This window comes from Sylvia atricapilla, chromosome 3, assembly GCF_009819655.1.
Source record: "Sylvia atricapilla isolate bSylAtr1 chromosome 3, bSylAtr1.pri, whole genome shotgun sequence".
Lineage (NCBI taxonomy): Eukaryota > Metazoa > Chordata > Aves > Passeriformes > Sylviidae > Sylvia > Sylvia atricapilla.
In genome coordinates, this window is record NC_089142.1 from 6,017,185 (window position 1) to 6,038,722 (window position 21,538).

Sequence of the window (21,538 nt, forward strand, 5' to 3'; positions counted from 1 at the left end):
GTGCCATTAAATTCTTTGCAAGGAGTAAGGAGGAGTGGAAGCAAAGTATTTATGATAGTCCCCTTTTAAAGTTTTCAGATTTCCATTTTCTTACTGGGATGCTCTGGTTCCTGATTATCAGGGTGGCTTAGGATCTAAACAATTGGAAAGCTCAGTTTTCCTTTGCAAACATGACTGGGAATCTTTAACTTCTCAGTATCTATTCATAACTCCTCTTTTTTCTCTTGGCCTGTACTGAACTGACCTTACTGTACAGCCTCAGAGGCTTTATTTAAGATCCCTATTGCCACTCAACAACATGGATAAATTCAGGTTTGAATCCCTTCTTAAGTATATAGTGAAGAGCTGAAGACTGAGGGTGTGACATGTTTAATAGGGATATGTAAGAGGGAAAAGGCACATAAAGAACAGAACAGGAGAAGGGCATTTTTAAACTGCCAGGTTTTCATTCAGTCTTACAATTCTTTAAAAATCTTTAGGTAGCTCACAAAGTATAGTTAAAAAAAAGGCACAATTACAGATCTACTTACTTTAATTTTTTCCACAGAGATGAATTTTTTCATTAATATTCATTGAAGTGAATTTCTGATAGAAACCTGTGATTATTGCAAGGTTTGAATTGTATAGCAAAGTATCTGTTGAACTTTTAAATAAATACCTTGTATTCATTAAGTTAGCACAAGTTTGTTGTTAACACTTTCCAAAGGAAATGGTAAACCCAGGTTTACACAGCTGCCTTTTGGCTTCTGTAAAAGTTACCTGAGGTGTTTCTGATCTCTGAGAAGGCAGGTGGTGAGCACAGTGTCAAAGCAGCTGGTTGCAGATCTTGGGTAATTGGATTTTGCAAGCACTGAGAAGACAAACCCCTCCCTGTATGTGCCCGAGGAATGCAAACAACCTCATCCAACTTGTAAAGCGTGAGACTGATGCTACTGGGGTCATGGTTTGGAGTGCCCTCTTGGTTGTGAGTCGTGGTTTCAGTCTCTTTTCAAGCCCCCTGGGAGCCCAGATTCACAAATCTTCCTTCTGGGAGAAGCATGTGGGTGTCTGAGGGCTGCAGGATGCTGGACTTTGTGTCCTTCAGAGAACTCTTGATGTTGAGGAGGTGTTGAGAATCAGGGGCCATTCAGTTTTGTCATCACAGTAAAGGTTCGGGGAGTGTGTGGAAGCACAGCTCCAGGCGACATGGGCAAGAAGCCTTTTGAAAAATGTCCATACCGTGACATGATGCAGTTTTTAGCCTTTCTTGCTTAAAAGTATTTTTTAAATTAACCTCTATCTTTGTGCAGTATCAAGTACAATTTAAGCTTACCAGGTGAGTTGTGTTGGCTGTGCCTGGTTGTGCCTGGCTAAATTCCTACTTGATGCTGATGTGAGACTGGCTGTATCAAAGCAGAACAGTAAATAACACCTATCTTTAGGTTAAAACTGGAGACGTGCCTGTGACTGAGGACTGGCTGGGGTTGTGACAGCAGACAAAATGACAGGAAACCCCATAAGCTCCTGAATAACACGCTGCAGGAATGTAGAAAAAAAAGTTAGTGACCTGAGCTCTTCCAAGTCAGTCCTGTGTGAAGGAGTGTTAAGAATTGCTCTTCTATAGTGATAAACTACTTGCTGTAAATTTCTGGCTATTGGAAATGTGGCTCTTAGAGGTGAGGTGATACTTAGCCAACAGTGACTGTGGCCCAAGGTTCAGCAGATAACTGTCACCCTTTATGATGGTGTAGCCCTGGAGAAAAGGTTATTATTTGCCCATTAAAGCTTTTAAGCTGCACAAGAAACTTCCCAGTAGTGTGGTCTTGCATTTATGAAGGATAATGCATTAACTTGACCAAATTTTGATCATTAATGTTTTGAGGTCTTTAAGAGATTGTTCAGAGAAGCTGAAGATGCCCCATCCCTGGAAGTGTTCAAGAACAGGTTGGAGGGGGCTTAAAGGAACCTGGGTCAGTGGAAGGTGTCCCTGCCCATGGCAGGGAGTTGGAACTGGATGGTCTTTAAGGTCTCTTCCAACCCAAACCATTCCATAATTCTATGAAATACAGGAGTGCAGAAGCTGCTGCCTGCACCCCGAGGAAGAGCACCAACCCCACAGGTGACTCATCCCTGTGGACTTCTGGCAGAGGTGGCAATCTGGCAGATTTGTGGGCGTGTTTGTAATGTGTTTTGTCATTTTGCAGTAATACCTTCATCTGCAGGTTCCTCAGCCTTAATCCAGTCAGGCAAGGAAAGAAGCAGCTGCTGCCCAACATTTCTTCATGGGAAAACTCCAAATGAATCGGAGCACCCAGGCAGGGCTGGGTAAGACTGAGAGTGAGCCTGGGGCAGGATGGCAGCAGATGAGTGGTTAGACTGTCACATCTGAGACCGTGGGGTACCCTGGCTGGGTTAACTTTGCTCCCAGTATTCCCCAGGCTTCTGAAAACGGTGAGTACTTCCATGGAACATCATTAGTCCAGAGCTGCTGGAGAATTATCAGTGGTCTGTGAAATTGGTTCATTCATAATCTAAAATGCATTTAATTGCTAAGGCTGTCTTTACTTGGGACTTCTTTCCTTAGTTTTATATTCTCTTTACATCTGTGAAAATAATTATAGATATTTTAATTAACCTGGGTTTTTTTCTTTTTTTTTTCTTTTAGTTTTGTAGTTGGTCTCTAATCAGTGTTGTCAATTTTAAGAAAATTTGGAGTTTTCTTACGGGTATATGTAAAGATTACTCCCCTCTTACACTTTCTAACTGATTCCTTTAAAAGTACAATTCTTCATTGTTCTGAAGAATTAAGAGCTTTACTTTTTATCCTTGGATGACCATGTGAACACTAAAGTTTCACTTGAAACTGCTGCAGCCTTAGCTTCCTTGGTAGCAATGGCAGGTTATCATGTTCTGGTGGTTTATTGAGTTTTAGGCAAGCCACGTGGCCATTCAAGCCCTAAAGCAAATAGATTAGGTTCTGTAATAATGGGTTTAATACTTGAAATAAATGCTTAAAGTTGCAAGTTTGTTTGGGAAAATATATTTCTCTAGGAAATTATTGCAAGGTTGGTATAAATATTAATTTGGTAAAAAGTGTCCTGGTAATTTCTTTGTGCAAGACACCTTTCTCTGTAAACTTAACTGTAGTTTGTTTCCTGGAGTGGTGAGGAGGGGAGAGAGGTGACTCCAGGTGATGAAGGGCCCTTTGGCCAGAGACTTTGGGTCCAGCACTGGGGGGTGTAACTCCCATAGTTGTCATTCTTTGGACAGATCCCTGTTTGCTGTGCCCAGGTGGGACCAGCCTGCTGGGCAGTGCATCCTGCCAGTAGTTAAAATCAAGAATATGCTTGGATTAGAGGAAAGGAGGATAGTTCTGGAGAGTTTTACAAAATACTTAAATTTTACATGAACAGGGAAGACAGAATAAGGGATTTGAATATAAGGCTGTGAACATTAACCAGCATAGGGATTACTTTTTAAACTCATGGTCAGGTTTTGGGGTTTTTTTGCTGTTTTAAGAGACTCTTTTCTCTCTTGTAACCACTGCCCATTCACTCTCTCCTTGCTCTTTCTCTTCTGTTGAGGGCTTTGAAATGAGCTGGAGAAGGAGGATCACCAGCTGGTGACAGTCTGCTGAGCTGGGTATGGACATGTCCCCTTACTAGAAAGTCCTTTTCACATGAGAGGGTATTGACACCCCAGCTGCTCATATACCTGTGTCCTGATGGAGCAGAAACCTCTGGAATAGAGGAGTATCATGCTTACAGCTTACAAAGACAGGGGTTATTGGCAGTAGTTTATGATAAGAGATAAATCATCCACTCTCTGTTTATGCTTTCATGTGGCTCAGTGTCACTACACCCATGTTTTTTCCTAAAGTGACAGTGACTTGCTGCTGTGTTACTTGTTTTGCCCCGAGTTTCTCCAGCTGCACAGTTGTTGCCTTGGCAGGTTGTTGCAGTGCTGGGACTGGGTGTTTTCCGAGATGAGTCAAACAATGCAGCCAGGCAAGCTCAGGGTTTCTCTGCTGGCAGGGGCCAATGTCTCAGTGAGCCCGAGATACTTGGAGATGTCCCAGATTTCTGCCTCACTCAGAGGTAACAGACCTAGGTGGAGTTGCACCCGTGATTAAGTACGAAATGAATGTGAATTAATTAATGGTGAGACACGATGAGCTCAAGGAGTCCGAGCTGTGAAATGGAATTAGGGCCATGAGCTCACAATAAACATTTAATGACTGCAGAAATCAGAAAAGAATTCAGTGCAGCCTTTCACCCCAAACCTGCAGTTGTTTCCCAGCCACCTCCTGTTCTTTGGAAAAATTGATACAAATATTCTGCTTTGCTTCTCCTGATCCATTTTATTTCCTTAGAAGAGCTAGTGGCTGCTAGCTTTTAACCCAGAAAATGCTTTTCATATTAAGAGCTGAATTCAGAGGCTGGCATGAGGTTCTTAAGAGCTACCTTAGAAATTCAGTGCATTAGTTGAACTCTTACTTTTATGGTAATTTCATGATTAAGTAATAAACCTGCAGATCTAAAAACAGCACGGTGGACAAACATCACAGATGAAAGGGGCAGCCAGCTGCGTGCCTGGGCCTTTGATGCTGTCAGATGGGAGAGCCTGGAGCCTCTGGATGGGAAAACACATCTCTGCTCTGCCAGTGCAGGACCCCTTCTGCTTCTGATCAGCATCATCTGTGCTGATCAGTACGTGTCAGGGGGAAAATTGAGGGGCTCCTCTCAAGGCCTGGTAATTTGATGAGGTTTTTCATGTTGCCTTCTCTTGAGATCCAGCTGTCATCCTGTTTTGCCACTGTGAATTTGCTTCTTGCTTTAGTGGTTCAACTCACTGACTTTTATGCATTTTATTTTTGATTTTTTAAAATTAAATTAATCTACCTATACTTGTGGTGATAGAAGATCTCAGTGGTGATAGTGTCTCAATTCTTCTCAACCCACAGCAGCTGTTGCTTTTGCCTTGGACATGTCTAGCAACTAATAATCAGATTTGATGTGTCACGTTGTTTTGCCTTCATTCCCTTTGCTGGATTGTTTTTCTCCAACAACTATGCCTGTAACAAGTTGCATCCCAGGATGTTTAGCTTTTATTAAGGACTGTGGGAAATTTCATGGAGGGAATAGAGGTCTGAATCCCTCTGCAAAGGAATTAACTCTCCCCTCTGGCTCTTGTTTATCATATTTTGATTTCTGAGCCCTGAGTGTCCACGTTTCCTACTCACATGGCAGGAACTGCCCAGGGAGAGCAGAGCACTGAACCCAGTGGAGATGAGACTGTCTTAAATCACTTCAAAAGGGACCCACAGGCTGAACTGCTTTAATAAGCTCTTCAGCTTGCAGTTTACAGTAAATTATTGATGCAGTGACTTTCAGTGTTGAACCATTCATTTTTTTCATTAAGAAAAGGCTCACAAGTAATTCTCAGTAAAAGTAATGAATGATGAATGTCTGAAAATCACCTTGCAAGCCCAGTAAGGACACTCTCTGGTATAGGTTTAGCTACTTTTTTTACTAGTAAGTAATCAGACAGTGTTCAAAAAGTGGAAACAGAGATGTCTAAACTTCTTTAACTTCTTTCTTCCAGGAAGAAGTCAGCAAATGAATGGTGATGGATGTGAGGGTGATCCACTGCCTGCTGCTTTGGGCTGCACACTTCTTCCTGGCTGTGCCACACACCACTCCCAGGGTAAGTTTCACTAGACCAGTCTGCTCAAATCCCCATCAAATGACCACTTCCAAGGATGGGGCAGCCACAGCCTTCTGGACAGCCCGTGCCAGTGTCTCACCACCCTCATCATAAACAACTTCCTCATCTGAGATCCTGTGCACGAGCTCAGAGTGTCACTTCACTAGCAGGGTCCAAGTGAAGGCTTCCTATATAGAGGCAGACTTTAAGGAGAGAGTTCTCAGTTGGTTTGTATGAGCAAAGGGCCACAAGCTCTGCATTCTGGACCTCAAAAGGACTATTTTCCTCTTGAAACCCTTTCTGGTTTGTACCAAGAGGTCATCTTTTACTTATTTACATAAACATTCACTCAATGTTGCACTTCTTATTTTTCAGGTTCTCAGTAATGAATCAAAGACTGGTGATGAGCAAGGTACAGTGCCTTGGTTAATGCTTTGTGAGATGTTATCAGTTGTCAATACTTTATACACCCCTGATGCTCAATCATGGACCATGGTATGCTGTCTTCCCCTTGTAAGAGTGTCTGCTTGGTTTATTTTCCAGATACTTGTATAAATCTCATTCCCTGCCTAGACAATGGAGCAATTTGTATTCAGCCTTGCTCTCCCTCCTTCCACGGGGAGACAAGTTATGTCTGTGAAGACAGAAAGTGGCACATGTTGTCAGATGCTTGTGCAAGCCTGGATGTTCAGTCCCTTTTTCAGGTGATGATGCTGTTGTGCACCTACTTTGGCATGTGCTTGTAACTTCTTGCAAAGACAGACTCTCCTTCCATGTGCTCTCAGTCTTGAGCAAAGGGAGATGGGATCCTAAAATGCAGAATACTTTGATAACAGGCTCTGACTTCATGGAATCAAAGAATTATTTAGGTGTGGAAAGGCCTCTAAGATCATTGAGTGAAACCATTACCCAGCCACCACCGTTTCACTGCTGAACCATATCCTCAAGTGCCACCTCCACACCTGTTCTGAGCATGTCCAGGGATTGTGATTTCATTCTCTGGGCAGCCTGTTCCAATGCCTGACCATTCTTTCAGAAATTTTTCCTGATATCCAATCCAAATCTCCCTTGATGTGTCTTGAGACCATGTCCTCTTGTCCTGTCACTTCCTGCCTGTGAGAAGAGCCTGACCCCCACTTTACTATTGTAAACCCCCCTCGTTGTAAAGTGATAAGGCCTCCCTTGAGCCTCCTTTTTTCCAGGCTGAACATTCCCAGATCTCTCAGCCACTCCTCATCAGCCTTTGCTCTAGTGGTTTCACAATCATAAATCAGGTGATAGAAAATAAATTTGGGAGATTCTTGTTTGGAAACAGAATTCAGAAATGAAGTTGTCTTGTTCACTTGGCTGGTGTTGCTCAAATGGACCTAAATCAAGATAAGAGCACAGCAGAATGAAACTGAGGAAAGAACAACAACAATGTGTGTCATAATTAGATGATTTATGACAAATTCTCCTCCACTGCAAGATCCTTAATCTAGTCACTTTATGAATAAGACACTGCATTTAGTTCTTGCTCCTTCCTTCATGTGTATAGTATAACCATGATATTCTTCTCAGGTGAGCTTTGGTCCTGGGTTTCAGTCCATCTGGCACCTTCTCTGCACTCCTAGCTCTGCATCTCTTGCCCAGTTGTAGCTGTGGCTTCATTTTCATTCTTTTCATTGATTGTCTCAAATCTATTTCCTTCCTCCAGAGGATATCCCGAAGTGAACTCCTCCCATGCTCTGTAGGACACGGTGGTGGTGCTGGAGAACATCTTCCTTTTGTAGGAGGGAAGCCTGGAGATGGAGCAAAACATTTTGGTGCTGGGAATCAGAGCTGCCAAGCTGATTTTTCTTGCATCATCCCAGATATCCTGTCTTCACCAGCCATCCCAGGAAACATTGCTGATGTAGTGGAATTGCTAAAGAAGATTTCTGTGCTGTTATCAGCAAATGTCACTAGAGGAAAAATGCAGGTATTTCTTTTTGTTTCGTTTGGGAGGTGCTTCTGAGCTTTAGGGAGCATCCACAAGTATTTTGTCCTTATGGCCACTGAACAATGAAGTGGTGGCTGCGAGTCACGTGGAGATCACCTGGAAGGAGTTTCCAGACTGGGATATTTTGATGTCAGAGAAACTTTTTGACTTATTCACGTGTGATGAAAGTAGACTGTGGAATTAAATTTCTTTAAAATAAAAGGTTTTCAGGAACTGTTGTTATGGGCATGGGATAACAGTACAAGGAAGAATTAATTTCTAAAGTATGACACCGTAGGCAAGGGAGTCCTGGGGGTGCTGACCTGCAGCTATGTTGTCATGTGTTGTACAACAGCAGCTGAGATCTTTCCCTGATGAACTTAGAAATCAGAGAGAGAGGGAAGAAATACAGAGTGGGTGGTAAAAATCTGTGTAAAAAACCTGCACTGTGAGTCTGGAATAGACTGAGGGTGTCCTTGTTGCTATATATTTACTTCTCCAATTACCTTTTGATGTAGGAAGAGGCTAGGACATGAGATGTTTGAGTTTGACTGGGATGGATCATGGCAACATATTCATTGTCAAAAGGATTATTTCTTTTATAGAAACCACTCATGAATTAAATGAGCCTTTTTGGAGACACTGCCAGGAGAATAATATTTAGTTTCTTCTAACATAAAACAAATAAATTCTATTCTGCTTGTTTGTTTCAGAGCTACAGCAGGATAGCAAACCATATTCTTAACAGCTCCATCATTTCCAACTGGGCTTTTGTAAAGGACAGAAACGCTGGTTCTATATTACTGGACTCAGTGAATTCATTTGCTGGGAATCTTCTTCTAAGGAACGGGTCAGAAAGTATCCAGGAGCCCTTCATTGCTACCAAAGGCTACAGCATACACAGAAACGCTTCAGGAAAGAGCTTTGACTTTTCCATGGAGTTCAATAGCACAGGCAATATCACTGGGCATGTGATGATTCCAAAAGAAGAGCTGCTGAGGTTACCCAGGGCTTCCAAAGCCATCAGCGTTGCGTTCCCAACTCTTGGAGCCGTCCTAGAGACCAACCAGCTGGACCCGGCTTTCGTTAACGGGATGGTGCTGTCGGTGTTGCTGCCAGAGGAGCTGCAGAACATTTTGCTCACCTTTGAGAAGCTGAACAAGCTGGAGCAGGCGGGGGCTCAGTGTGTGGGGTGGCACTCGGCCGAGCGGCGCTGGGATCCCGGGGCGTGCCAGGTGCGTGCCCACAACGTCACCGCCGTGGTCTGCGCCTGCGCCCACCGGCGCCGCTCCTACAGATCCTTCTCCATCCTGATGGCCCCGGCCGCCCCACGGAGCTCAGTGCTGGATTACATCACACGGGTGGGCCTGGGGCTGTCCATTCTCAGCCTGGTCCTCTGCCTGGTCGTCGAGGCTGTGGTGTGGCACCACGTCACCAAAACTGAAATAACCTACATGCGCCACTTCTGCTTGGTGAACATCGCTGCCTCGCTTCTCGTCGCTGATGTCCTGTTCATCCTGGCAGCCATTGTGCACAATGCAGCCCTAAACTACCAGCTGTGTGTGGCAGCCACTTTTTTCCTTCACTTTTTCTACCTTGCCCTGTTTTTTTGGATGTTTACCCTGGGCCTCTTGATTCTCTATGGATTATTATTTATTTTTTATAAGATAACAAGGACTGTTTTCCTAGCTGCAGCATTCTCTATTGGATATGGATGTCCCTTGGTCATATCTATCCTCACTGTTGCTATTACTGAACCAAAAAATGGGTATTTAAGGAGTGGAGCCTGTTGGCTCAATTGGTATGAGACAAAAGCCCTTTTGGCCTTTGTTGTACCTGCCCTGAGCATCATTGTTATGAATGTCATTGTGGTGCTCGTGGTTGTGGTGAAGACTGGGAGATCCTCCGTTGGAGAAGGCTGCAAGTCCCAAGATTTGAGCAGCATGATCCGGGTCAGCAAAAATGTTGCCCTTTTGACACCTCTGCTGGGCCTCACCTGGGGGTTTGGATTAGCCACGATCATCGACAGCCGCTCTCTGGCCTTCCACATCGTGTTTGCACTGCTGAATGCCTTCCAGGTAAACTCTGGGACACTGGGAATAATGTGTGGGCTCAGAGCTTGAGCCTGGCATGAAGGTACCAGCTCAAAGAGGGGCTGGCAGCAGGTGGTGTGTGTGAAAACAGGATCTCAGCTTTCCCTTCCACTTGGTGCTTTCCCATGGTAGGTGCACGAGGCATTCTGGGTTGGTGTTTTAGGTGCAGATGAGTAGTGGGACAAGCTGGTCTGGTTTGAGGTAGGATGAAGAATCAACCCCATGATTAATTCTGATTAACACCATTTAATGTCCATAACTGCAAGGATGTCTGATCCTTATCAATAAACAATTACACAGAAAATTCTCCCTTCCAGTGAAGATGACACTGGCACAGGTGAATGCCCCATCCTTGGGAATGTTCAAGACCAGGCTGGATGGGGCTCTGAGCAACCTGGTGTGGTGGAAGATGTCCCTGCCCACAACAGGGAGTTGGAACTGGATGTCCTTTAAGGTTAACTCCAACCCAAACCATTCCATTCCATAACTGATTCCATGTTTTAGATTAACTCATCAACCTAAACACCCAGTGTTACCTGATGCACTGCTGCACACCCAGTCTGCCTTAGCCCTTCATAGGCTCAGTCTGCGTGGAGGGGCTGAGAAAGTCCTGGTTTGTTACCCATCAGTCCAGTTCATATTCAGGCTTAACACAGGTTATATCCATGCCTGATGTTCCCAGAGAGCCTGGGTGGATAAACCCATTTTGTGCATTGCTGTCACCTGAATCACAGGTGATAGAGATCTCTCCTTAATGAAAAGACATCTAGAAACACTTAAGAAATATCATGTGATTATGCTGGTTTTGTTAACTGGTTTTGCAATTTCTTAGGGATTCTTCATCCTGTTGTTTGGGACTCTTCTGGACAGAAAGGTACTTATTCTGGATTATATGGACATTTTCCACACCTTGAGAAACTGGTGTAGGAAATATTTATATTCTAATATTTTTAAATATTTACATTTTAATATTTTTTATTTAAATCTGCAGACAAGAGAAGCCTTAAGGATGAACTGCTTTTCATCAAGGCGGAAGTGGGGTCTAGAAAAGGTGAAGTTTGTTTTTTTTCTCATTAATGGCTGATTTACCAATTTGCAAACCTTATTTGTATATTGGAAGAACAGAAGCATCCACTACATCTTACACCAGGTAACATTTTTCAAATGTAAATTCTTGCTGAAGGACATACAGGTATCTCAAAAGTCTGCTCAGGATATTAAGCTTCTAAATATCAGAAGTGATGATCAATGGATTTTTGTGACTCCTACATAACCTACTGCTGTGGTTACAAACTTAAAAGTGCTATTTTAATCTAATCTCTTCACCTGCAGATGTCAAAGCCCTTTATGCAGACAGTCCCAGTAACTTTTTTTCCCCCATATATGAATTAAATTTACTTTAAGGTCACTGAATAAGGAAGGAACAGAATTAGTAATCAGAATCCCTAATATAATGACCTACCTTCACAAAAATATGGATCTATATGGCAGCAGGGCTGCTTTAGGATGTCAAAGGATTGTTCTGTTTTCATCTGAGGTATGGAAATCCTCTGAGCCCCATCAGTGTGTTTGGTGCTAATTGATGTGCACTCATGAGAGCTTGAGGTTCTTTTAAATATCAGAACAATGTATAAAAAGCAGTGTTTTAACCTTAAGGAAACTGTGTTTTAGCAGCTTCTTTCAAAAACTTTAGCAGAATTGAATTGTTGACATCACTGAGTTGGTGTTTCCTATCTCTGCTGGAAAACTTTTGTCTGTTGTCCTTAGATTTCTTATTGGTAGCAGCCCTTTAGCAATTTCACACAATATTTATAAAAGGGAGTGCCCTTTAGGTGTCTCAGGAATTACCTGCATGTTTTTGCTGTCTGCCAAAAGAAACTCTCTCAGCCCAGTTTGGACATGGGAAAAATAATTTCTTTGCTTTTTTCCCAGTTTATTACTCAGTTATGATCCTTGTATTAAAAGCTTTAGAGGGGCTTCCAGTGATGTGTGTTCAAATGTACGTGCTTTATGATGGGAAAATTGAGGGGTTAAGGCAACTGTTCCTCCTCTCTGAAACCAGCTGAATTTGGGTCATTTGGAGCAGGAGAGACTGTGCAACTCTGGGATTACAATTCTTCTATAGATCCGGGAAGATCCAAAAAAGATGTTTCACATCTTGTCAGGTGTTAGGTCAGGATTGAAAGTTTGAAAGTTAAAATTCTCTCAAGACACCATCAGTATAATAGTCTGGAAACAACAGATTTGGAAATATCACTAATCCCGTGACTCAGCAACATTTGATAGAAGTATTGAGTGATCTCACTGGGCAAAACTTGATGTGGAAACCATGGCTGTGTCTGCCTAGGAATTTGGGTTGATGTTGTCACTCACCTGGGTGGAAGAAACCACGTGTAGGTGTTTACTGTGGCATAACAGAGGGGAAAGATGTGAGTCATCCACTTTTGTAAACTTGGCTGTAAACATGGAGTTTGAATCATTAGAGCTGGAGAAGTTTGTCACACCTGAGATGATTGTTTAAAAGAAAAAAAAAAGGTCTCGTTTCAGAGAGCTTCAGAATCATAGGATTGTTTAGGTTGGAAAAGACCTTTAAGGTCAAGTCCAACCATGAACCCAGCACTGCCAAACCCACAACTAAACCATGTCCCCAGGGGTCACATCTACATGACTTTTAAGGACTTCCAGGGATGATGACTCCACAGGACAACCTGTTCCAATGGTTGACAACTCTTTTGGTGAGGGAATTGTTCCTATATCCAGTCTAAATCCCCCTGGCTGTCCCCTCCTGTCAGGAGTTGTGCAGAGCCAGAAGGTTCCCCTGAGCCTCCTTTTCTCCAGGCTGAGCCCCCCCAGCTCCCTCAGCTGCTCCTCCTCAGACTTGTGCTCCAGACCCTTCCCCAGCTCCGTGCCCTTCTCTGGACACGCTCCAGCCCCTCAATGTCTCTCTTGAAGTTGAAGGGCCCAACATGGGACTGTGGATCCAGGGGTTTAATGGTCAATGTCAAACAATGTCAGACTCTTGCTTCAGGTCTCTGAGTTCCCCCAGACCTGCAGGAGCCTTTCCTGTGGGTCACATTTTAAGGTGACCATCTTGTGGTGTTTCTCACAGGATGCTGAGGCACCTCCTGTTTGAAATGGACCCTTCACCTCCACAGATGATTCTTGTAATCTGACCTGATTGTTTTTCCTCCTAGTCCTAGCAGTGGGCTGTTGTCTGCAGTGGACCTGACCAGCGAGAAGAAAAGGAGCACTTCTTGCAGAGAGTTGGTGGTTTGAGGGGAGCTGAAGAGCCTGAGCAGCTCAGAGCATAGACAGCACTGTTTGGGAGCACAACCATGGGAAGTATCATGAAAACCAGAAGAGAAAAGGCCCTAAACCTGCTGTCAGGAGCAGGAAACCATCAGTGTTGCTGCAGCCCTTGGAGGAAACATGCTGAAACATAAAGCTTGTTTCTCACCTTTGTGAAAACTGCTGTGAGGAGAGTTTGTCCTCATTTGCCATTTCAGTGCTTCAATTTCTTTCTTCTTTTGTTTTTTTTCTCCCTCTCTTTTTTTTTTTTTTTTTTTTTGCAGTGCAATAAGGAGCTGTACAGTATGTGGACCTGTTCTAAAATTATTTAATTTTTCATGTGATGTGCAAATGCTGAGCATTATATAGCTGATTTTGGCTGTCTTTTGAGCAAAACTGATTCTATTTGTTGCTAGTGTATTCATCATTTCCATTTGTCCTCCCAGACTGATGGACAGCTCTGTTTTTGCATTGCAGCTGTTCTCTCCCTCCCAATATTTTTTGTCTCCATCTCAGTACTTATGTGTCAGAAGAATTGTACAAAACCCTTTATTGATCTGTCAGGACAGAATTTTCATTCTTTTCCCTGTCCTGCAAGACAATGATAGAGATAAACAAGAAAGAGGATGCTGCACAAATAATCAGTTTCCCCCTTTAGATGTGGGAAAGCAAGCAGAGCTGAATCAAATGGATGGATATAATCTCCTAACAAAGGAGTTTATTTCTCCACGTGAGGTGGGGTATCTGGTTTAATTAGAATGTCCTTGTTTTGAGAAATCCTTTCTAATGAAGGCTTTGATAGAAGCATTCTTGACTCTTTATCCTTGTCAGGATAAATTGATGGTTTCAAATGAAAATAAAGTTGAAATTTTGTCATTATTTCTAGCAAGTGATACTTATCCTTCTCTACCAAAAATGTAGATAAATGCTCTGTATTATTACCCCAAGTCAGAAATCACTTAAACCCATGTGCCTTCACATACATTTGAAATATAGAAGATTTAAGCAAAATAACACAGTTTATTGTCATCAACAAGTCTTTACTGAAGAGGGAGAAAAATGCCCTGGCATGGCAAAACCCACAGCCAGATGTTCTGGTGGGAGAAGCTGAGGAGAGTCTGGAGGGCAGAGCTGTGCCTGGGCCATGGGGCATTTCTTGTCCTTAGGACTCTGTTGCTTCCTCTCCCCTCTTTTTTCCTCATAGACTCTGATCTTGTTACAGGAGCCCATCCCTGCTCCTTTCACACAGCTCATCTGCACAGTGGAGAGCTTTATTCAAATAGAGAGAAGGGTTGGTCTCTGTGCTGCTGTAACAAATTTTAAAAGACTATTTATTGCCTCAAGGTCTGCTTCTTGGTGTCATTTTATTAATGAGATTATTGGATTATTTTATAGCACCTAAAAATTAAAGAAAACTTGTCACAACCCAGCACTTGCCCTCCTCTCATGTGTGCATATTAAACCAGTCTGTTAAACAGTGGAATTTATAGATAGTCTCAGGTGAGGCTTCCTTTATTATACAGACCCCTTCCAGAATCCCAGGAAATTCAGCAGTCTTGCCCTAGCAAAAGCACCATGAAAGGAATCTCTTTCATCTGCTGTTTATCAAAGGGTGTTTGAAGCATGGGGCTTATTTTCAGCACCTGGCACATACCAGTGTTTTCCCCTGGATTTTATGGTCATTTAGGTATTTAAAAATAACCGGGATGGGGGAGCTTTACAGAGAACCAGTTCATGGTCCAGGATGAGGAGGAGCACTGAACTTCTATTTTTAATACCTTAAACTACGCAGGAGCATTTAATGAATAAATGTATTTGAGGGGTGAAAGCTGTAGCTGTCCTTCGTGGAGTGCAAACTGGTATTTCTCTGAATGCCATGGGCTGACAGCCCAGCTTTAATTGCAGCTGAGGAGAGGGAATCACCAGAGCTGGAATTCTGCCAGTTTCACAAATTATTTGTGTGGCAACAGCTTAATAATGTCAGTGTTGTGTGGGACAATTGGACTCCATGATGTGTAGGAGCTGGATTGGAGCTGTTCCACCCTGGCTGCCAAAGTGGTGAGACCTGAAAACCCCCAGTGCCCTCCTTGCCAAGGTGTCACAAGAATGTGACACATCCTTGCACATTCCACTCCATTGCACAGGCTTACAGCACTGGCTGTGTGGCCAAGCATGTGGCTACACAAACAGGGTCTGAGGGCCATGTCCTTCCACACTGAAGTCTCATTTCAGGGGGAAAGCACAGTTTGGGACATGCAGCACTATTTCACCTCCTGCCCCACACTGAGGATGCTCCTAAAACCCCTGGTGGATGTTCTCCCAGGAAAGATCCCCTTGGGAGCACTCCCTCTTTCTCTGGCTCATTTCAGTCATTTTGTTTAGGCCAACAGCATGGTGGGAATATATTTTTGGCACAGAAATCTGTGAATACCATCAGGTCAAAATTCTAAACTCATCAGTATTCCCCCCAGGTCAGATGTCCTGTCTATCCTGCAGGCAGGACAATGCTGATTATGTTGTTTACAGTTTCTAACATATTCTGTATTATAAAGCAGGTTATTTTCGTTTTCACTCTCTCAAGGGGGGCCAAATCACAATCAAATTGATACTGGTGCCTGGGAAGTTCCAGCTGAACTTGAGGAAGAACTTTGCTGTGCAGTGAGTGAGCAATGAGAACTGAGTGTTCAGAGAGTCTCCCTCGCTGGAGATATTCCAGAACCATCTGGACACAATCCTGTGCAATGTCCTCTGGGATGATGCTTGAGCAGGAATGTTGGACCAGATGACCCCACTGTGGTCCCATCCAGCCTGACCTATTCTATGATTCTGTAAAATGCCATTGGAGTTGTTTAGAGTTTTAACTTCCCTGTTAGATTTTAATGTAATGAAATCTTTCCATGGTTTTTCTCTGAGCATTGTGGCTGGAGGTGATTTTCTTCAGTAACCTCCATCTGGACACAACAGAGAACCCTTTCTAATGGTGTAAAGCTTGTGAACATGTTTACATGCCCTCTGTGTTTCAGATCAGGTGTGGCTGGACACTCTGTGTTCCTTCAGGCCCTTCAGTTTCCCGTTGTGTCTGAAACCCAGCCTGGCTCCAGTGACACCCTGGGGCTACTTCAGGCTTTGAGAAAAGGTTCAAGTCCCTTCTGATCTGACAAAAATAGTTCATCTGTCACTAATTACTGCAGCCATGTGCTAAGGCTGTTCTTTTTCACAACTGGAAAACATAATCTGAGGTCTATTTATTTACTTAACTGCAGCCAGTCATTGGAATGACACTTTTATTTGCTCAGAAGTGCTAAACTTGAAAAGCCCTGTGCTCTCTTGCTTACTTAAGCATCAATCTTTAATTATAGCTGTTCAACCCACATCTAAGATGTATGTGCACCCTTTGGGTACTTTTGTTTCGGGTTGAGACCAGTAATAAATCATGTCTTTGGGCTGTTTGAGGATTAAGTGCTGAACAATGGATTGATTAGCAAGATCATTCCAACCCTTGGGTAGTGCAAGTTTGGGTTTTGTAATGTAATTCATATTCATTCTGCAGCATCTCTGGGCAGGGAACAGGCAGACTGTTGGAAGATGGAGCTATATTTAGCTTGAGTTTGGCTTTAAATACCCTTGTTTAAGAAGAGTAAGTTAATAGAGGAGTGAGTGTTTTGAGAAGCAGTGAGTTTTCCTTACCCTGGTGTTGCTAAACAGGCTTTCAGTAAACACCAATTACTGGGCTCAGTGCAGTGGAGTGAGGGCAGATCCCCAGCCTGTAAAATGGTCCCTGGTGGCCTCAACACTTGATCCCTGTCCCAGGCTGTCCTTCCCACTGCAGTATCAATAGAAATAGGAATTTCTGGGGTTAGAGGTGGCCCTCTCCTGGCAGAGCTCTCTGGAAAAGGAAGCTGGGCACTTTCAGTAACCTGCATTGATGCCAACCTTTTGAACACACCCTGCTGCTCATCACTAGTATCTCTGGCTCACAACCTTGCTCTTAGAGTGTTTAGCTTCCCCCAGAAATGCCCCACTGATGTCAATATTTCATCCTGACTTTTTGTGTTTACAAAGGAGCAGAACTGGGCTTGAGGTAGCCCTGGCCTGTTTAAATCCCATCAAATCCCTCACCCTGTTCTGTGCCTTTCTGCTGTTTGCACAGTAAATGATCCATTTTCTCCTGGGTAATGACAATTACTCATGCAATCCTTGTTTCTGTCGTGCTGCAGCTGAAAATCTCCCACGTTGCTGAGATGGCTGGGTTGGGAGCCCTGGGACAGCCTGGATTTCTCGTCCATTATTACAAAATGTTATCTTAATCCCTGCTGGCTGCAGAGAGCCCAGGGGATTCATCTGTGCAGCTGGAGAGGTGCAGCAGAAATCCCCTGGTTATCTGCTGTGCCTCAAGCACAGGCACTGCAGGGCAGAGCAGGGATGGGGCCCTGGAACACGGGATTTTGACTTCTTTATCAATAAGCTGTAAAGCTCCTGGGGTATAATGTGTCTCAGGCTCTGTCAAAAGATCTGTTGAAGACAAGACCTGAAGGCTGACTTTGAAGTGTGCTGAGTAGCACTAAAATTCCCTTTAAAACCAGCTGCCAAGCCCTAAGTGTCTTGAAAATGTCTGCTTTGGGGAAAAGGCTCACTGATACTTCTTTAAAGTTTTTATATTCTGAGCCAAAAGTAACTGCTGAGATTAACCAGAGGCTTCTCTTCTCTTATGTGATCAAACTACCTTTCAAGCATCTTTTGATAGATTGACCTGTCTTTTCCCTTTCAGAAGAGGAGTTGTTGTATTGAATTTGTATTGATTTCCATTTTTGGTAGCAGACAGAACAATTAATTTAGTACACAAATGCACCCATCAACTACAAGCTGTGTTAAAGTAACAGGAACTTGGGTCTTCCTGCAACGGATGTGTGTGAAAACCTGCAAGGAAAAAAGACCTCTCCCAGGTGATCTGGAGTGCTGCAGCTGTTTGGCAGCAGCAGAAGGCAGCTCCTATGGAGGAGGCTTCACTGTGGGGTGTTTATGAGGAATAAACATGCAAAATGTGATACTTCTAATGAATATATGTTTCCTTTTTCTAAAGGAATGCTTCCTGTATTGCTGGTTAAAATCTTAAATTAGAACCACAGAGTGGTTTGGGTTGGAAGGGACTTTAAAGATCATTTAATTCCATCCCCCTGCCATGGACAGGGACAATTTCCACTATCCCAGGTTGCTCCAGATCCCATCCAATCTGGTCTGGAACACTTCCAGGGATGGGACAGCCACAGCTTCTCTGGGCAACCTCTTCCTGTGTTCCAGTACCCTCACAATAAGTAATTTCTTCCTAATATCCAAGCTAAATTTTCCCTCTTTCAGTTTATACCTGTTACTCCTTGTCCTACCACTGAAGTTTCTGAAAAAGAGATCTCTACACAACCTTTTCTTCTTGCAGAATTATTATTAGTTAATAGTTTCATGTCATTCTGGTTGTGTTGCCTCTGGTGAAGGTGACTGAAAGATACCAATTCTATGAGTTTTGAGGAAGCTTTTGCCTCTGAAATATCCTGGGGAGGGTCAGTCTGTCTCAAGTTGCACATCTCTGTAGCAGCTTTTGGATGAAGTTTATGATTTTGTTTTCTCTAACAACATGTTTCTCAGTGTAATTATTTTTATTTTTTTTTTTATTTAGTAAGGAGTTTTAAAGGTAGAAAGCAGTAGATTTGTTCTTGGGCTTTATCACCAGACTTAAAGGTGTGTGTAGGTCTGTACATGCATCAAAATACTCTGCACAGCCTTTGTGCAGTAAAAAATACATCTCTTCATGCAGTATCAATGGAGGCTGTGCCTGGAATAATTTATTTTTGTAATGTCTTTATACAGCCTTGCATATGTAGAGCCATTTAAAATAAATCACTGAACCAATTAAGCAAAATGCCTTTGATAAGATTAAAATTTCCCAATTTGTGGCCAGCAGCAAAGATGTGGTATCTGTTAGAGCTTGTATGGCTGGGGCCCCAGAGCAATGCAATTGTTTGCTGCCTGCACTCATCTAAGGAAGAGGAGGAAAAACAAATTAATTTTTTTCTTCTTTTTTAATTCAAAGATACAGGCAGTAGCTTCTCAGAGAGGATGAGGTAAAGGCAAAAAAGTTTTTCCCTAAAGGCAGACTGAAGGATTTTAAAGATGGAAATTATGTGGAAAATACGGAAATATGAAAGCAATATGGAATAGAGTAAAATAAAGTCCTTTTGCTTACAAAGAAGTCATAACTTTTGGTTAAAAAACTAAGTGCTTTAGAGATTTGCTTGCTTATTATCAGCAAAAAAGAATTTTCTGGGAGGTGCAGAAGGATCCTTTGCCCCCTTCAAAATGGTCCACCCAAAGAATTGGAAGCCATCACATGATGAGGAGTCAGTGAAAACAATTTATTTGTCTCTTTTGACAGTGTTGAATTGAAAATGAAAATCTGTTTTTGAGTCCTTGTTCAGCATTTCCTGGCTGTAGTGTGGACCCAACACTTCCCCTTTTGTTTGCTGCTTTCTGTCAGGAACTTTGTGGTAGATTTTCAGATAGGCTGTGGTTTTAGGTCCTTCTCAGTTCTCAGCTTGTTTACTCAAAGTACTCAGTGCAGAGCTGAAAACCATCTCTGAAACACATTTTGTTTGGCTCAGTGTGAGCTGAACACCTTTGGAAATAGGTGGCCTGACTCTCTGTCATGGTGAAAACATTGTGTGATCCTCAACCTTGTGTAGTCCCGTGTGAAGCCAAGGAGGAGCCTGGGACAGGCTGAGCATCCCTGTGCTCAGGGAGCAGCACCCAGGTAAAACTTTGGGCTCCTTGCTTGACCTGGATAAAAGCATTTTATAAAAGTCAAAGTCATCTTGCTCAGCACATTCACACTTTCTTTCTCCTGACAAGGCAGACTCTGAAGGTGCAAATCTAATGGAGTCTGTCGTTTTAATGTCATAGATTTTCACCCTCTCATCAGTGTGAGCACAGGCCCGTGGGGAGTCTGCAGTGTGAGCTCTGAGCTCTCCATCCTGTGAAGAACCTCATTTGTTAACCAGAGCCAGCTGCAGAAAGCAAATCCAAAAGGCAGTGGTTCTTTTAAACCACAAAATTATATATTCAAAGGAATAATACCCACAAACGCACAATCTCGTTCTCTTTATTGACCAAATCCTAAACCAAATAACAGGGTTTTCACCCCTGAGACTGTGGCATAATCTTGAATAATTTTTCAGATATTAACAATTTTGAAGATGAATTAGAGATCTACATAGTCTCCAGTCATGTAGAGGTTCTTACAGAAGTCTGTAAGAAAAATACAGGGAATGTGTAAAACAATTCTCCATGTCACTGAGCCCAGCTCCTCACAGGGGTAGTGTAGCAGAAAGCATCCATGAGATTATTAAATACAGCCCATTCCCACTAATTTATAAGCAATTCCTGTCTCTCTGTGTGCTGCAAAATAATCCATGTTTTTAAATAATCCATCCTCCTACACTACCCAAATCTATCAGGAGTAATGCAAGCCAGCACCAGCCCTTTCTATGATTCTGTGATGCTGTTGGTAGGAAAAATGTTGTAACTTCAGTCATGTTTTACTGGGAATTTTCAGAAACTTCAGATATCTGCATGTGGATTTTTATTTTCTCTAAATATTGACCTAGCTATTTAGAGCAAAGGTGATGAGGTGAAGACCTCTAGTCACTCAGGCAAAAAAATTCCTCCAGCCTTCAACCTGCACCTTGCCATCCTCTCCCTGGGACTCTCAAACAAGTTATTGCCTTTTCCCACAGGGAAATTTTGAGGAAATGGAGCAATTTGCAACTGGAGGCATTTGCAGCTGAATGCTTTCCTCAGCTTCTGTCCCCTGCTCAGCTCTGGGGCAGACTGTGCAGCATTCCATGAGTAAAATGCAACTGCCCTGGAATAAAATCCATGTCTGTCTTTTCCTCCCAGAGCAGTGAGGCAGGAGATGCTCCAGATCATCCCTGTGTGATTCCCGTGGGCAGGCTGGGCACTGTCAGTATCTGCTGGGACCATGGGTGGGGTCAGAGATGGGCTGGGAGGAGGAAGAGAAAGGAAGTCTTGGATCATCTGCACAAGGAGCTACATGACCAGTACACGTGGATTTGTTGATTTTTGGTGTGGATGCTGTCCAGGGCGAGTCATGAGTCTTCTTTCTGTATCTATCTGTACCTTTCTGTATACTGATAAAAATTTCTAAATATGACAGAAAAACAAGTGGATAAAAGTGGAATTCTATTCTCAATTTCATTGCACCCATATTTTATGGAAAAAGCTGGGGTTATTTCAAATTCGTGAGCATTTGGTTAAGCACTTTATGGAACCAGTAAATCAGCATTCTCCCTATGAAAGATTTCATTTCCAGATTTACCTGCTACCAGAAGTTGGCTCATGTACAGTTGTACCACAGACTGTAAATACAACACAAATACCAAATGTCATCTCCAGTTCTGCTTCCTGTGTTATGGGCAAGCATGAGCAGATGTTTTACAAGGCCAGT

At 43.0% G+C, this 21,538-nt stretch overlaps 1 protein-coding gene across 1 annotated transcript; it reads left to right on the forward strand.

The window, feature by feature from the left end:
* The first annotated feature begins 5,607 nt into the window (after nt 1-5,607).
* ADGRF4 (adhesion G protein-coupled receptor F4) lies at nt 5,608-13,881 on the forward strand. Its single transcript, XM_066314290.1, has 8 exons — nt 5,608-5,685; nt 6,061-6,097; nt 6,229-6,389; nt 7,382-7,645; nt 8,359-9,723; nt 10,571-10,612; nt 10,730-10,789; nt 12,933-13,881. Exons 1-8 carry the CDS (start codon nt 5,608-5,610, stop codon nt 12,936-12,938), a joined length of 2,013 nt encoding a protein of 670 aa, XP_066170387.1. The 3' UTR covers nt 12,939-13,881.
* The last annotated feature ends 7,657 nt before the right edge of the window (nt 13,882-21,538 follow it).

Excerpts from the sequence above, each read along its gene's own strand:
- ADGRF4 (XM_066314290.1), top strand. The coding sequence starts at position 5,608 with ATGGATGTGAGGGTGATCCACTGCCTGCTGCTTTGGGCTGCACACTTC. Across the intron at positions 6,390-7,381 it reads ATGTTCAGTCCCTTTTTCAG|AGGATATCCCGAAGTGAACT; the intron begins GTGATGATGCTG and ends TCCTTCCTCCAG. Across the intron at positions 9,724-10,570 it reads CACTGCTGAATGCCTTCCAG|GGATTCTTCATCCTGTTGTT; the intron begins GTAAACTCTGGG and ends GCAATTTCTTAG.